Source organism: Chanos chanos, chromosome 3 (assembly GCF_902362185.1).
Source record: "Chanos chanos chromosome 3, fChaCha1.1, whole genome shotgun sequence".
NCBI lineage: Eukaryota > Metazoa > Chordata > Actinopteri > Gonorynchiformes > Chanidae > Chanos > Chanos chanos.
In genome coordinates this window covers 32,442,620-32,455,994 of record NC_044497.1, presented here as the reverse complement: position 1 = coordinate 32,455,994, position 13,375 = coordinate 32,442,620, and the positions used below count along the sequence as shown (strand labels likewise).

General features: G+C 41.8%; 2 protein-coding genes across 4 annotated transcripts; both read left to right on the top strand.

The window, feature by feature from the left end:
• The first annotated feature begins 21 nt into the window (after positions 1–21).
• On the top strand, positions 22–2,290 carry lrrc23 (leucine rich repeat containing 23). The gene is made up of 7 exons (XM_030767752.1): positions 22–96; positions 331–443; positions 601–863; positions 1,092–1,222; positions 1,331–1,467; positions 1,632–1,836; positions 2,249–2,290. The coding sequence occupies exons 1-7, from the start codon at positions 22–24 to the stop codon at positions 2,288–2,290; spliced, it is 966 nt and encodes a 321-aa protein (XP_030623612.1).
• Positions 2,291–3,297: 1,007 nt separating this feature from the next.
• On the top strand, positions 3,298–13,034 carry tktb (transketolase b). 3 transcript variants are annotated; one of them, XM_030770215.1, is made up of 15 exons: positions 3,407–3,513; positions 5,563–5,680; positions 5,912–6,025; positions 6,220–6,317; positions 6,902–7,093; positions 7,299–7,426; positions 7,658–7,854; positions 8,083–8,247; positions 9,096–9,252; positions 9,421–9,551; positions 9,781–9,864; positions 11,246–11,342; positions 11,616–11,735; positions 11,950–12,098; positions 12,444–13,034. In XM_030770215.1, the coding sequence occupies exons 1-15, from the start codon at positions 3,407–3,409 to the stop codon at positions 12,474–12,476; spliced, it is 1,890 nt and encodes a 629-aa protein (XP_030626075.1). In that variant the 3' UTR covers positions 12,477–13,034. The 3 variants fall into 3 exon arrangements, with proteins under 3 accessions (XP_030626074.1, XP_030626076.1, XP_030626075.1); XM_030770214.1 differs by having other exon boundaries at positions 3,298–3,513; positions 11,950–13,034; XM_030770216.1 differs by lacking the exon at positions 5,912–6,025 and having other exon boundaries at positions 3,298–3,513; positions 11,950–13,034.
• The last annotated feature ends 341 nt before the right edge of the window (positions 13,035–13,375 follow it).

Here is a 13,375-nt window from a genome sequence, read left to right as displayed (position 1 = left end):
AGATTTAGGTTAAAGCTCATAATGTCAGAATTTGAAAACGATGTAATAGATGGAGAGTCCGAGAGAGAGGAGGGGACGTACGAGCAGGAGAACGAGGTAAATTATTAAATTAATAGACTACATCCACAACAAGTCGTAGGTAACTTTTGTAACTTTTTGTAAGTGTTATGATTCAGAATGGGAGATACAAAGGGGGGCGTAATACCTTAGTCTCTATATTTGTCTCCGGTAGTTTGCAGAGGGATTTCCCTAAGGATAGCAATCTTTGATATGTGTCAGAGGAAGAAGAACTTCAGTGTTGGGCTCATTTCCCTTTTTCTGCTTTCTCAGCGCATAGAGCCACGTCCATTAACCCAAGAAATGATAGCTCAAGGTTTGTCTCAACTTTCCCGCACAGCCAATGGCCTAAGTCATGCATTTGTCAAGCTTGACCTAAAAGAGAGGTGAGAGAAGGCAAGAAAAATAATTAGCTATTTGTAATCAAAGAGCATATATTTTGCATGTGTGCTTATAAAAGTTTATTCCATATATTGTTTATGCCACATATTGAGAACCAGAAACAATATTTTCTTTTGTTATTTTAACCGATGTAACAAATAGGCAACTGACAGACATAGGCCTGATTAGTTCATTTGTCCACCTGCGCTACTTGGACATCTCCTTCAACCACCTGTCAGACCTATCACCACTGTCCACACTCACCCACCTGCTTTGGATAAAAGGAGATGGTAACCAAGTTCAGTCTTTCAAAGATCAGCCACTGGGCCAAATGCCCTACCTACAGTGGCTCAGCTTGGCAATTAACCATCTCAACAACACTGAGGGTCTCTGTGGCCCTGCCCTGGAGCGGCTTAATCTCACTGGTTAGTGAAACACCTCAGGATGGCATATGTGGCAACTCCACTGTTGGAGCAATAGAATGCTTCCAAAAGCACACAGTTTAACTAAAACAGTTCATGCCAGAAGTGCTGAAATATTGAACACCATAAATCATAAATTAAAAAAAAAAAAAAAAAGAATTTTTCAGTCAAAACTATGAGGGAGTTTCAATGACCTTGTGACCTTTTTACATGCTCACAATAACATTTTAGGCAATGGCATACAGCGGGTGTCTGGCCTAGACTATCACAAACTGAGCAATCTTGTGGTTCTGGAGCTGAGGGGAAACAGATTAGAAACCACTGACGGCATTTACCTCCCAAACTTGCAGCGTCTCTATATGGTACAGTAGTATAGTACATAGTGATACATTATGATTTGATAGATGGTACACTTGTGTGAACCTTGGAAGTAGATAGACTCATGTTAAATGTGCACTTTGCATCTCCAGGCCCAGAACAACATAAAACACTTAGAGGGCTTGGAAAAACTGGAACGCTTGACCACTCTGCATCTCAGAGACAACAAGTTAAAGACATTGGATGGCCTAAGTTCTAACATGAAGTCACTGCAGTATCTCAATGTCAGGTAAAAGCCATATGAAAGAAAATAACAGTTAGGAAATCACTGGAGTCGTCACTGGACATCTTAAATCCTAAACTAAATCCACCTTACTCAGTTATACCCATTTATTAATGTCTTTCTCTCCCTACTCTTTTCTCATGCAACTCTCATCCTCTTTCATCAAAAAGGGGTAACTCTGTGTTTTCCCAGCGTGACTTGCGTGGCCTCATGGCGGTTGCTCAGACACTCCGGGCACTGGTGTTGGCAGAGAACCCATTGGCAGAGACAGAGAATTACAGGCTCTCTGTGCTGACCCACCTCCCTCTCCTGGAGAGGCTAGACAAAAATCCTGTATCGAGTGAGGAGAGGACAAAAGCTAAGGAAAGATCCATGGTATGAGCCATTTCAACTTGCTCTTTAAACAAGTGCCATGATCAGCAACATAATTTTAGACAATATTGGCAGCCTACAAATAAAGCCATTTGATGTGATCAGAACACACAACACAGTATGAGGGAAATCCGTGCATGAACCAGTCATTGGTAGACACAAACATTCTGTATCACTGTTGCTTGAAGTTGCATCATATGGAAAAAAATTTGTCTTCTGTTATTTTACTTTATCCTATACAGAGTGGCTGCAGTCAGTCCCTAGTTGTCATTGCAACCCACTCTACTTATATGTTCAGTGGGGCCACAAAACAAATCACTGACTGATCGAAGTCGTTTACATATTGAAAAGTGGCAGTAATGTGTAAAGGAGGGGTGGTCATAACAGAGATTAATTCATTTCTTATGTGCTTTAGGAATTTGAAGATGAGGATCAACAACAACAAGAAGATTATTAATAATGACCACCCAACAGATGACCCTACATCAGTGTGTCTAAGGCTCTGACTCAAGCAGTGCAGTTCATAGTCAGGTCTGTGAAATCCAGAGTTGTGCTGAGTCATTATTAATTCCTTATGAGATGGGCACAACAGTGTTATACTCTGCTTTACTCAGCATGTTCATGTTTATTTACTGAGTATCTGTATTGTTGTAAATGTAGCTTATTTTCACTAAAGTAAATTTTTAATATTTCATCCTCTGACTATTCCAAAGGCTTCTATTATTACTGTGTGTGTGTATGTGTGTTGCACTTGTCTGCAAATCCCATCCATTAATAAACCAAATATCAACGTGCCACATTGTACAACTATCTGTGTGTGTGTGTGTTCCCCATAAAAACCTTTTTTTTTTTTACCAATTTAAACTGAATAGAAAGATAAAACAATATGTTGACCAATAATGTGGACCAAAGATAAAAATTCTATAAAGTTTCCAATTTCCTTTTCTTGACACAATTCTGAAACTGAACGTTTTTGAGCAGTATTTATTTTGTCAGACAAAGCGCAGCTTACAGTGGTTGCAAGATCTGGAGATGGCTCGCTGTGGCATAACAGCTATCATACACCTGCGTCCAAGCCTTGTATTACTGGCTTAATGTCAGGACGTAAGGGGTGGGGAAGGAATCGAAGTTGCGCCGTGTTGCTTTTCCACCTAGTAAGAGTGATTGAGCAAAATAGACTACTTCCTCATTGGCAGTGACGCACGCTCCTACGGATACCTTTACAAGAGCAAAGTAAATATTGCAAGCAAAAATATGCACAGTGTATCTGCTCTTCGACGAATTTTAGTTTATTCAGTATTTGATAATTCTTTAAACAATTAGTACTCCTCTGATATGCCATTGCAGACACTATCTATCGAGATCTTACCATCAACATTTTGTCCAATGATAGATATAGTGGGATGGGTCAACGTAGAACGTCATATAAAAAGCTTCTGTACAGCACGTCCGCATGCCACTTGCCTTGGTGGAGAAGTCTGTGCTGTCTCTCGGGTCAGGGAAGGAAATTACACAGTTCATCAAATAATCTATCCGTTATACATTAAAAGTACATCGCAGAATATTTCTGAACATGGAAGGCTACCACAAACCCGACGAGAAAACTCTTCAGGGCCTGAAAGACATCGCCAATAAACTGAGGATTCATTCCATCAAGGCAACATGCGCTTCAAACTCTGGGTAAGTTTGTGCAGTTAGCGAAATGCTTAACCACATATTCTGCTTTTCAACGCCTAAGAGTGTCTTGCAAATGAAAATACATTGTTTAGCCAAGTTAGGTTTGTAATTTTCTTTCAATAAGTGAAATCTCCTCCCTGAGGCGTCGGCACGTGCTGTGAATTTAACGCGGTTACTAGTTTAATCGGAAGGTTGATTGTTAGCAACATTATTTTATAAGTTTCGTTCAGTCAAGGCTAAAACGTATGTTCACGTTATACTTGCAGGTCTTCTTTTCGTAGCACAATCAATCAATGTAGTGTAGCATACGAACGCGGCGTGGCCTCGCAGGTTACATGGAGGAGAAAATTGGCTTAACTGTCAGTCACCTCTATTATTGGAACCTCGTTGAGCTTCGCGTAAGGTTTACTTTACCTTGCATGTCAGTTGGGGTAACTTTAGTGCAAAATAAAGCCGAAAGTTAAAATGCATCTGCTGTCATCTCTAATACTGTATGGCAGGGGATGCTGTCCCATATAGCCAGAATGCTAAGCTGAATTGTACATTTTCCTCCATTAATAGAAGTCACATGGAGGTTTTGGAGGTCTCGTGGTCTCCGGGACGGTCTGATTTAAAGTTACAGTTGCACAATCCATTAATAAACCAAATATCAACGTGACACATTGTACAGCTGTTTGATAACTGAAAGTCTTTGTGCATTCATTGTGAAAATTAAGCGTTGCTGAATCATTGCAAAATCTTAGTTGCTCTGCTGTCTCCGAAGCCACTTTTGTGATTAGCGACTGAATTGCAACAGATGACCAACATTTCACAATGTATGTTTGCTAAAGCAGTGTTTTAGAATCGGCCGCGGTGCCAGCGTTCTACAACGACCAGATATTTCCAAGTTGCATTTGACACGCGCTAAAAGATGCGCATCAGTGTGACGTCAGTGAAAGAAGCGTGAATTCATTGAGAGCAGAATTACTACTCCAGCACTTGCGTGACCATGGTTATTTCTCAATCTGTCAATGATTTATGAACTGTAATGCTTTGCGGGTTTTTTTTTTCCTTATTCATTTTCATATAATGGGTATTGTTCTCAAAAGTGAAAACGTTGCAGTAGAACCTGTTTTTATAACTTCCTCCAACACTCAGAGGAAAGTTAAGTCCCAGAAATGGATGGTGTCAGAAGAGCACTGAGTTGTGTAATTTTTCATGTTTTTCCTCATTCTTTGGATTTTCAGTTGCTGCCTTTATTTCCTCTTAATCTCATCCTATTTCTTGTATTTCAGCCTAAGTGATTCTGACTTTAGGACCAAGAGGGTAAACCCTAAGTGAAATGTTGTGCGGGTTAAAACATGGAATGTGTTGTAAAATAACCAAAGATGCATGTGATGTAATGTGTGAGATACTGTTAGATGATAACATTATAGAACAGGTTACATACTGAGTGCATGTGGATTTCCAAAGTGTTGTGATATCAAATCTTACTGGAGCCTTCGGTTTTTTGGTAACAACTAAACTAACCATTGTCCAACTCCTTCACACACATTGTAGACAAGCTTTTGATTTGATTTCATGTGCCATTGTTTCCTGTTGTCAAATGATGCATGTTTTAATGACACTGTGCTACACAGTCTGTATATCAGATTTTTAGATCTGTAATCTCTTGAAGGGACTGTAGACTTTGTTCCTCTCAACCTCACATTCTTCATGGTCTAGTTTTCTGTATGTTCAATACAATGCCAACAAACACTGAACAAACTGTAAAAAAAGCAACAACAAACAAACACAAATTAAAGTCATGACAGGACATAACTTCGCAGACACATTATTTCAGCAGACTATTGTTCAGTGTCTGTCAAAAGGGTTTAAATATATATTTAAAAAATGCTATACAATTTTCTCTGACACAGGTACATTTTTGAAGTCTGATTTCTTTTTCAGTGTACAAACATGCATGTGTGTGTGTGTGTGTGGCTTCCCATATGAGGGACTCTAACATGAAGCACGTGTTATAGTTTCTCGTTAGTGATTGTCCACTGATTCTGGAGTGTGATTCCTCTGCAGACACCCAACCTCCTGCTGCAGTGCTGCAGAGTTAATGTCTGTGCTGTTCTTCCACACCATGCGCTACAAAGCCGACGACCCCCGCAATGCCGCTAACGACCGCTTTGTCATGTCTAAGGTAGGCCCTGGCTTCCAGAGGTATCTTGCATTACTCTGTACATTGTTGCCCATGCTGTAAACCTGTGTGTATGTGTTTGTCTCTGTCTCCCTTGCAGAGTTTGTGTTGAAACGAGATGCTTTTGTTTTAGCCCCCCGAAATGATTGAATATGAGTCTCATGCATAGAGCATGCACGCAAGTATTTCAAGTAAATGTATTGACCTCCTATGGCTTCTCCACACATCCTGTAGGGTCATGCTGCTCCTATCTTGTATGCAGCTTGGGCTGAGGCTGGCTTCGTCAAAGAGTCTGAACTGTTGAACCTGCGCAAGATCGACTGTGATCTGGAGGGACATCCCACCCCTGTGAGGACTCATCCACCACACCATCCTGCAACACAACCCATTCCAGCGTCCCAATTACAAAAGCCACCAAACCCGATTACATACATGTCTGTCTTAAATACCGTCAGCTGTTATCTTTGACTCTTATTTGTATTGAACTGTTTGTGTAACTACTTGCATTGACAAACTCTGCTCTGCTCTGCTTTGCTTTGCAGAAACTGGCATTCGTCGATGTAGCAACAGGGTCCCTGGGCCAAGGCCTGGGGGCTGCATGTGGAATGGCCTACACTGGGAAGTACTTTGACAAGGCCAGGTACTGCAGCCTGTCTCCTGACTGTCATTTGATATTGATCAGTCGCAAGTTTGAGATGACCTCACGGTTGGCAAGAGCGAGAGAAGACATCTCAAATCCTGCAGAGCTGCATAATATGCATGCATTTGGTCTAACTTCAACAAATCTGATGCAGCTAATCAGTGTCCAGAATCAGATGTGTAGGGTTAGAATTAGCGAAAACCTTAATATAATAGTATAATCTATCTTTTTCGATGAAAGTTTGGCTAACCCGGGCCTGACGGCTTTTTAGGTGTATCACAGTTCATTACTCAACAAAAATCTGCAGTGAACTTTGGCAAAATGCCCCACGCTGCAGCACGCATGACGTCCTTTTATTTGAAAGGTCAAAATTCCTTAGTGGCCACTTGCCCAGTTCATTGCAAAATGGCTCCTTAATTCACTCACATTAATACAGTTTTACTTGTGAATTGTCAAAATGAAAGGATTGTGGCCATTATTAATTGAACTGCAGTCCATTACAAAATTGATATGCTTTACTGTACAGCTTGTTTTGACTATGCTGTAAAGTTGATGTGGTATTTCCATCACGTCCCTGTCCTTAGTTACCGCGTGTACTGCTTGCTGGGAGATGGTGAGTGTTCAGAGGGGAGCGTGTGGGAGGCCATGGCTTTTGCCTCCTACTATAAACTGGACAATCTTGTGGCCATCCTGGACATCAACCGCCTGGGCCAGAGTGAACCTGCTCCACTGAAACATGACATGGCCGCTTACCAAGAGCGTTGCAAGGCTTTTGGGTATATACTCTTCCCACATCTCTCTTCATCCCCTTTTTCATTCTTGTCCAGTCATGAGACTCGTAGCATAGAGTTGGAGTCTGTTGGATCTCACGAAATATTAAACTGAACCCAGTCCTGCACCTTCCTCACCCTTTATTTTACTGAAGCAGGTTTTGTGTGCATGTGTGGAATGTAATAGAGCTATGTGTGTGTCTGTCTCTAGCTGGAACACATATGTGGTAGATGGCCATGATGTGGAGGAGCTGTGTAAGGCTCTTTGGCAAGCTGAGCGCTTTAAAGGAAAGCCCACTGCCATCGTGGCCAAAACCTTCAAGGGCAAAGGTCTCAAAGGTCAGTCAAAGTCAAGATGGTAAAACATGAAGCAAGACAATATCTTTCAACCTGTCCACACGGACACACACAAACACACTATTGCACTTACTTTTGATCAAAACCGAATCCATTTACTTCATATTTGATGAGGGTATGATTGATTGTTTTGGCTATGATTGATGGCTATGATTGATCATTTTGTGGTTTGGTGGTCTGTCATGATTGCCTGTGTACACTGCCCTACAACAGGTATTGAGGACATGGATAACTGGCACGGCAAGCCCATGCCTAAGGACCGCGTAGAAGAGCTTCTGTCTGATGTAAATGGCCGGATCCTGGCCCCAAACAAACCCCTGACCCCTGAACTGCCCAATGAGGATGCCCCTCCTGTTGACATCACGTCCATCCGCATGCCCAGCCCACCAGAGTACAAGGTTGGAGACAAGGTGAGGAAGGAGTTATTTACTGTGTAGAATCATCCTAATGTGATGTTTTGTGTGGTATAAAGACCACTTCCTTGTTAGTTTGCGCATGTCTGTTCCTGTTATGTTTGCATGTCTTTGGACCATATAAGGAGCTCCAGGCCTCTAATCTAAGTCTTCGTCATTTCTATTTACTCTCTTGTTTTTTATTTATTTATTTATGTATTTATCTTAAACACACACTCCACTCAGATCTCCACCAGGAAGGCTTACGGTGTGGCCCTGAAGAAGCTGGGCGATGGCAGCGATCGTGTGGTCGCTCTCGACGGTGACACCAAGAACTCCACCTTCTCCGATATCTTTAGGAAAGCGCACCCCGATCGTTACATTGAATGCTTTATTGCGGAACAGAACATGGTGAGTGTGTCTGCGTGTTTGTGTTTAATGCTGAGTAAGAGCTGTGGCCTGTATTCAACAGTGAAAAGTGACTTGGAGAAGAAAACAGTGACACAGCAGATCTGAGAGCATGCTTTTGAAGGAAATTGTACACACACCCAACACATTGTTCCCATGTGCTGGCCTGTCTGATCGTTAGGGGAGTGGTGGAGTGTAGTAGTGTGATCTGAGGGTGTGGAGATGTGTGTTAAGTCACTGTATGCTGAAGGAGTCTAACATCACTCTGTTAAATTGTAATCTGCTCCAAGTTTGTGTAATCGGTGACTGTTTGGCCCCAGACTGACTTTATAATGTATTACCATGTTCCCTCTCTGCATTTATCAGTCACAAGAGCTTGCCCAATAGAGTGTGACTTCCCACGCTTCCACTGAGTGATAATCCATGGCTCCATCCGCAAGCCTGGAACACGGGCAATGATCACTGCTAATGCCTTTCACAATGAGGCTTTTTTTTCTCTTCTTTTTATAGTGGTAGCTATTTAGTTGAAAGGGGGGGGGGAATCTTCATTCTTTTTTTTTCTTTTTTTTACAGTGGTAGATATTTAGCTGAAAGAAAAAAAAAAAAAACTGCTTTTTTTTTTGTGGTAACAATGGTAGATATTTAGCTGAAGGAGGACAGAGGCATCGTTCAGCTGTGACTACTTTCCTTTTAGGATTCATGATGTTTGCATAATTTTGTAGAGCTGTGTATGGAAAAGCCCTCTCAGATTTAGTCTGGTTAATTTGTGTGTTAGTGAGTGGTAATAGAATTGTACTCATCTGCTTTAATAGACTTGGCTCATGACTGCCGTTTCTTCCTTTTCTCTGAAGGTCAGTGTAGCTATCGGTTGTGCCACTCGTGACCGCACTGTTGCGTTTGCCAGCACGTTTGCTGCCTTCTTCTCTCGTGCCTATGACCAGATCCGCATGGGAGCCATCTCCCAGTCCAATGTCAACCTGGCAGGGTCACACTGTGGTGTGTCTATTGGTAAGAGGCCTTACTTTTAGTCAGCGCTCTCCAGAAATGTTTAAGAATTTGTCAATTTTGTGTTTAATAATTCAGTAATAGCACACACAAACACTAATACTCTAAAACCATGCTGTAGTTGTTGGTAGCGTAGTCAGAGAATAAATGTCCACATATAAATGTCCTCAGGTGAAGATGGCCCTTCCCAGATGGCCTTGGAGGACCTTGCTATGTTCAGAGCCATCCCTACATGCACTGTGTTTTACCCCAGTGACGGCGTGTCCACTGAGAAGGCTGTGGAGTTGGCAGCTAACACCAAGGTGAGACTACAGACAACGTTCAAGAGCCGTGTCATAACAGAATGAGATTATGGCTGTACCGTGTACATTAGCTCTAACCTATTACTTGTATTAAGTGGTCACTTTGACTGTAACCATTAATTAAGCCCTCTAATGCGCTTTTTTAATAGTATTTTTTTTCTGTAGGCTTAATTTTGCTTTGTCATGGCTGAGGTGCTTTGTAAATCAGTTACTGTGTGCCTCTCTCCAGGGGATTTGTTTCATCCGCACCAGCCGGCCCGACACAGCCACTATCTATGACTCTGGGGAGAAATTTGAGGTTGGCAGAGCCAAGGTGAGTGTCCACACCTGACTGTTTTATGAATCGTACCTGTTAAATAGAAGCCTTAGATGCAGGATAATATTTAAGCATGATAACAATGGTGCCCTGTTAGGAAGAAAAGCTACAGTATGCTTGGTTAGTCCCTCTCTAAATTTAGTTTGAAGGGTAAGGCAAGTTGAGAATGTTTCTGGGAAGAACACGCTGCAGAGAGCAGTGTGGGGCTAGGAGTTCCAGACTTCCTCGAATACCAGCGAGGCTTTTCTGATTCCATGTCCCTGACGGTCCATGTGAAGATTCACCACTCTGGGCACAAAAATTGTTTCTTATATCACACCATTCACACTGAAGGTCACATTTGTTCCCTGCGTCTTAGAGCCGTCTTTGAGGAATGTCTGTATAAGCCCTCTGGCAGCATGGGTCACAGCATCCAGCACACTACATATTACACCATTTGACAAAACTGACTCTTTTTTTTATCGGCGACAAAAGCCCTTTGAATTCCTTCCCTGGAAAGAAAAGGGAATGGCATATTTATCATTATATTGTCAGGAAATCACGTTTAAATTATTAAGTTTATTTTGTGTTGTACAGGAAAGAAAAAAAACATTTACTGACGCAACAGCAGCTAAACCCAGAAATACAGTCAGTAGTAGAGCAGGAACTTGTGTTGGTGAAAGGCCAGTTTCTCTTTGACAGTGGAAAGTCTAAGGTTGTAATCAGATGCAGGAAACACCTTGACCTGTTTTGATAAAAGGGCTGATGAGCAGGGTGTGTCAGTCGTCTGGGAAGTGAGGAGGGAAGTCTGTCAGAGGGGGCATAATACACTGAGCAGTATTAGTATCACCTGTATTCAGTATAAAACTCAACCAAAGTTCACAGCCAGAGGCTTTGTTTTAATGGGTCTCACTGACCATTTTGTATTTCAGTTGTTGTTTTTTTTTGTTTTGTTCTTTTCTGCCTAACTGCTGTTTTATGTACTGGTCCATGCCCTTTGTTCTTTAGCCTGTTCTCAGATCTTTTGCACTCTAATTAAAGCACCAATGCCTCACCTTGCCTTTTAATTTCATAGACTTTTACATCCCCTTTGTGTGGGTTAATAGTGGCATCTTTTTGTATGTCTTTTGTGCTGACACACTTGGATGAGTTATGAAGAAAAAATGCAGAAAGTAAAAGACTGCCCTTTAGTGCTTCTGTGTGTGTGTATATATATATATCATAACTGTTTAGACAGCAGCCAGTGAAAATCTACTTGGACTACTTGTGATCAGTTTAGATATGTTGGTTAGGTGTTAAATACTTGAGCATACAGTGTGTTCATTGGGCCTCCTGGACTTTTGAACTCTGCAGTAGACAGTTCTGCACCCTCATCTGCGGTTCCTTTTTTGACCTGTAGGTGGTGCGTCAGTCCAACAAGGATCAAGTGACTGTGATTGGAGCTGGAGTGACTCTGCATGAAGCTCTCGCTGCACATGATCAACTGGCTAAAGAAGGTTAGCCCATGCCATCTGTTGGCTGAAAGTGGTAGTGCTGTTTGCATTGTCAGACCAGCACTCCACCACCAGCATTACTGAACATTTTCCTCTTAAATCAGCTTCGGCCCCCTTATCGCTCATTGCCACATGGATTTAAAAGCTTTATCGATGAATTCATGGGGTTTTAGATGAAGTAATCTTCTTATTTCACCCCATAAAAATATGTATGTAAATGTAAGTAGAATTTTTGTTGAATTTGTTTTTTCTTTTTTGCTGTTTTTTTTTGGCCAGGGGTGAATATCCGTGTGATCGATCCGTTCACCATTAAGCCACTGGATGCTGGCACCATTGTAGCAAGTGCCCGTGCCACTGGAGGCAGGGTGATCACAGTGGAGGACCATTACAAAGAGGGTATGCTGTGAAATTCACGATTTTCTTCACTTATTCGATGGGTCCTAAGAGTGTGTGTGTGTGTGTGTCCTGACTAGTCAGCAGACACCTCACTACTTTAGGTCTGCCAGTGCAGAGCCTAGGGGACTTTGTTAATTAGGTGAGAGAATTATGTTATCTGTGGGACTTTGTTAATTAGGTGAGACAATGACCTTATGCCTGTCTCTCTGTGCAGGTGGTCTTGGTGAAGCTGTGCTGTCTGCAGTGGCAGAGGAGCCTGGTATTGTGGTCCATCGCTTGGCAGTGAGCCGTGTGCCTCAGAGTGGCAAACCACAGGAGCTGCTGGACATGTTTGGCATCACTGCCAAGTCCATTGTGGAAGCTGTCAGACGCACTTTCGCCAACTGAGGGCTATACAGACAAAACCTCTTTCCCTTCCACAGTCTGCAGTGTCCTTTTCCACCACTTCTCACCCAGCACTCACAACCAGTGCCCAGCTCACCAACATCCACACACCAGAGTATCAGCTCAGACCTTGTACTTTCATTAAGGGGAGAGCAATGTGGCAAGCTAAAAATGAAGCTAACTTCTCATAGTTGGTACTAATCTTCACTAAGCTCTACACAAGTCTCATAGGCTATCACGTGCATCCCTGTTGAACAGTTTTGGCCTCTGTAGATGAACATATTTGTTTTTGTTTTTCTAATTTGTCGCCTGAGCTTAGCACAGGTGAAAAAAATAGTGCCTAGTCCGTCCCATTAATACTCCACAGATTTAGCATGAAACCACATGTTTTTCATATCTTGAGTAACATTTCAAGTAACATTCTTTTTGACTCATTACTCACAGTAGTTGTGTTTGACACAGAAAGATGTAAGATTGTTTGGGTTTTTTTTGGTTTCCTCTGTTCCTAACCTCTTCAGAGTTGCACATTGGGATGTAAGAAGTAGTCTTAAATGGCGTGTTTGGTCTTTCCCTTGAGACTCTTATTCTGTTCTGTTTTCATGGTATTTCCCCTTGGTGTTGTAGGCAGATCTCCCCAACGGTTATTATGTCCATAAAGTGGTTAAATACAAATTTGAGTTATTCATTTCTGAGTGACAGCAGCGCTATCAAAGAGCAAGGATAAACCTTTTCCATTCACTCGCTTGTTTTTGTCTGAACTACTGAATTAATGCAGTGTTGCTATGGCTTCAGTCAGGCATATGACCTTATGAGTTGTACCTGTGTGCATCTCATGTTACTGAAGGACCCAGACTGTCATTGTTTGTGTGAACTTTGCCTAGTTTGATATTCAATAATAAAGTAACTGTCCACTCACTGATTTCTTTGCTCTCTTTCTTTGTGGCATATGGATTATGCTACAGACTGGCCTTTTTTTTTAATAAATGGACACGGGACCAGAACACAGCAACCTCACACGTTTTCCTTGATTCAGAATGATTGTTTTCTTTCCAAGACATCATGAGTGACATTAGAATCAATTGATCAGCTACCACTTATTACAGAAAAATGACATTTTATTTAATGCAGCATCAAATACTAATGTACTGGAAGAAACAGACATGGTGGAGTGGAAAAATCCAGAACACAATACCAACAAAACAATGGAGCTACGAGGTTATATACATTCCAGTTAAAGCATGTATGAGACCTGAGGT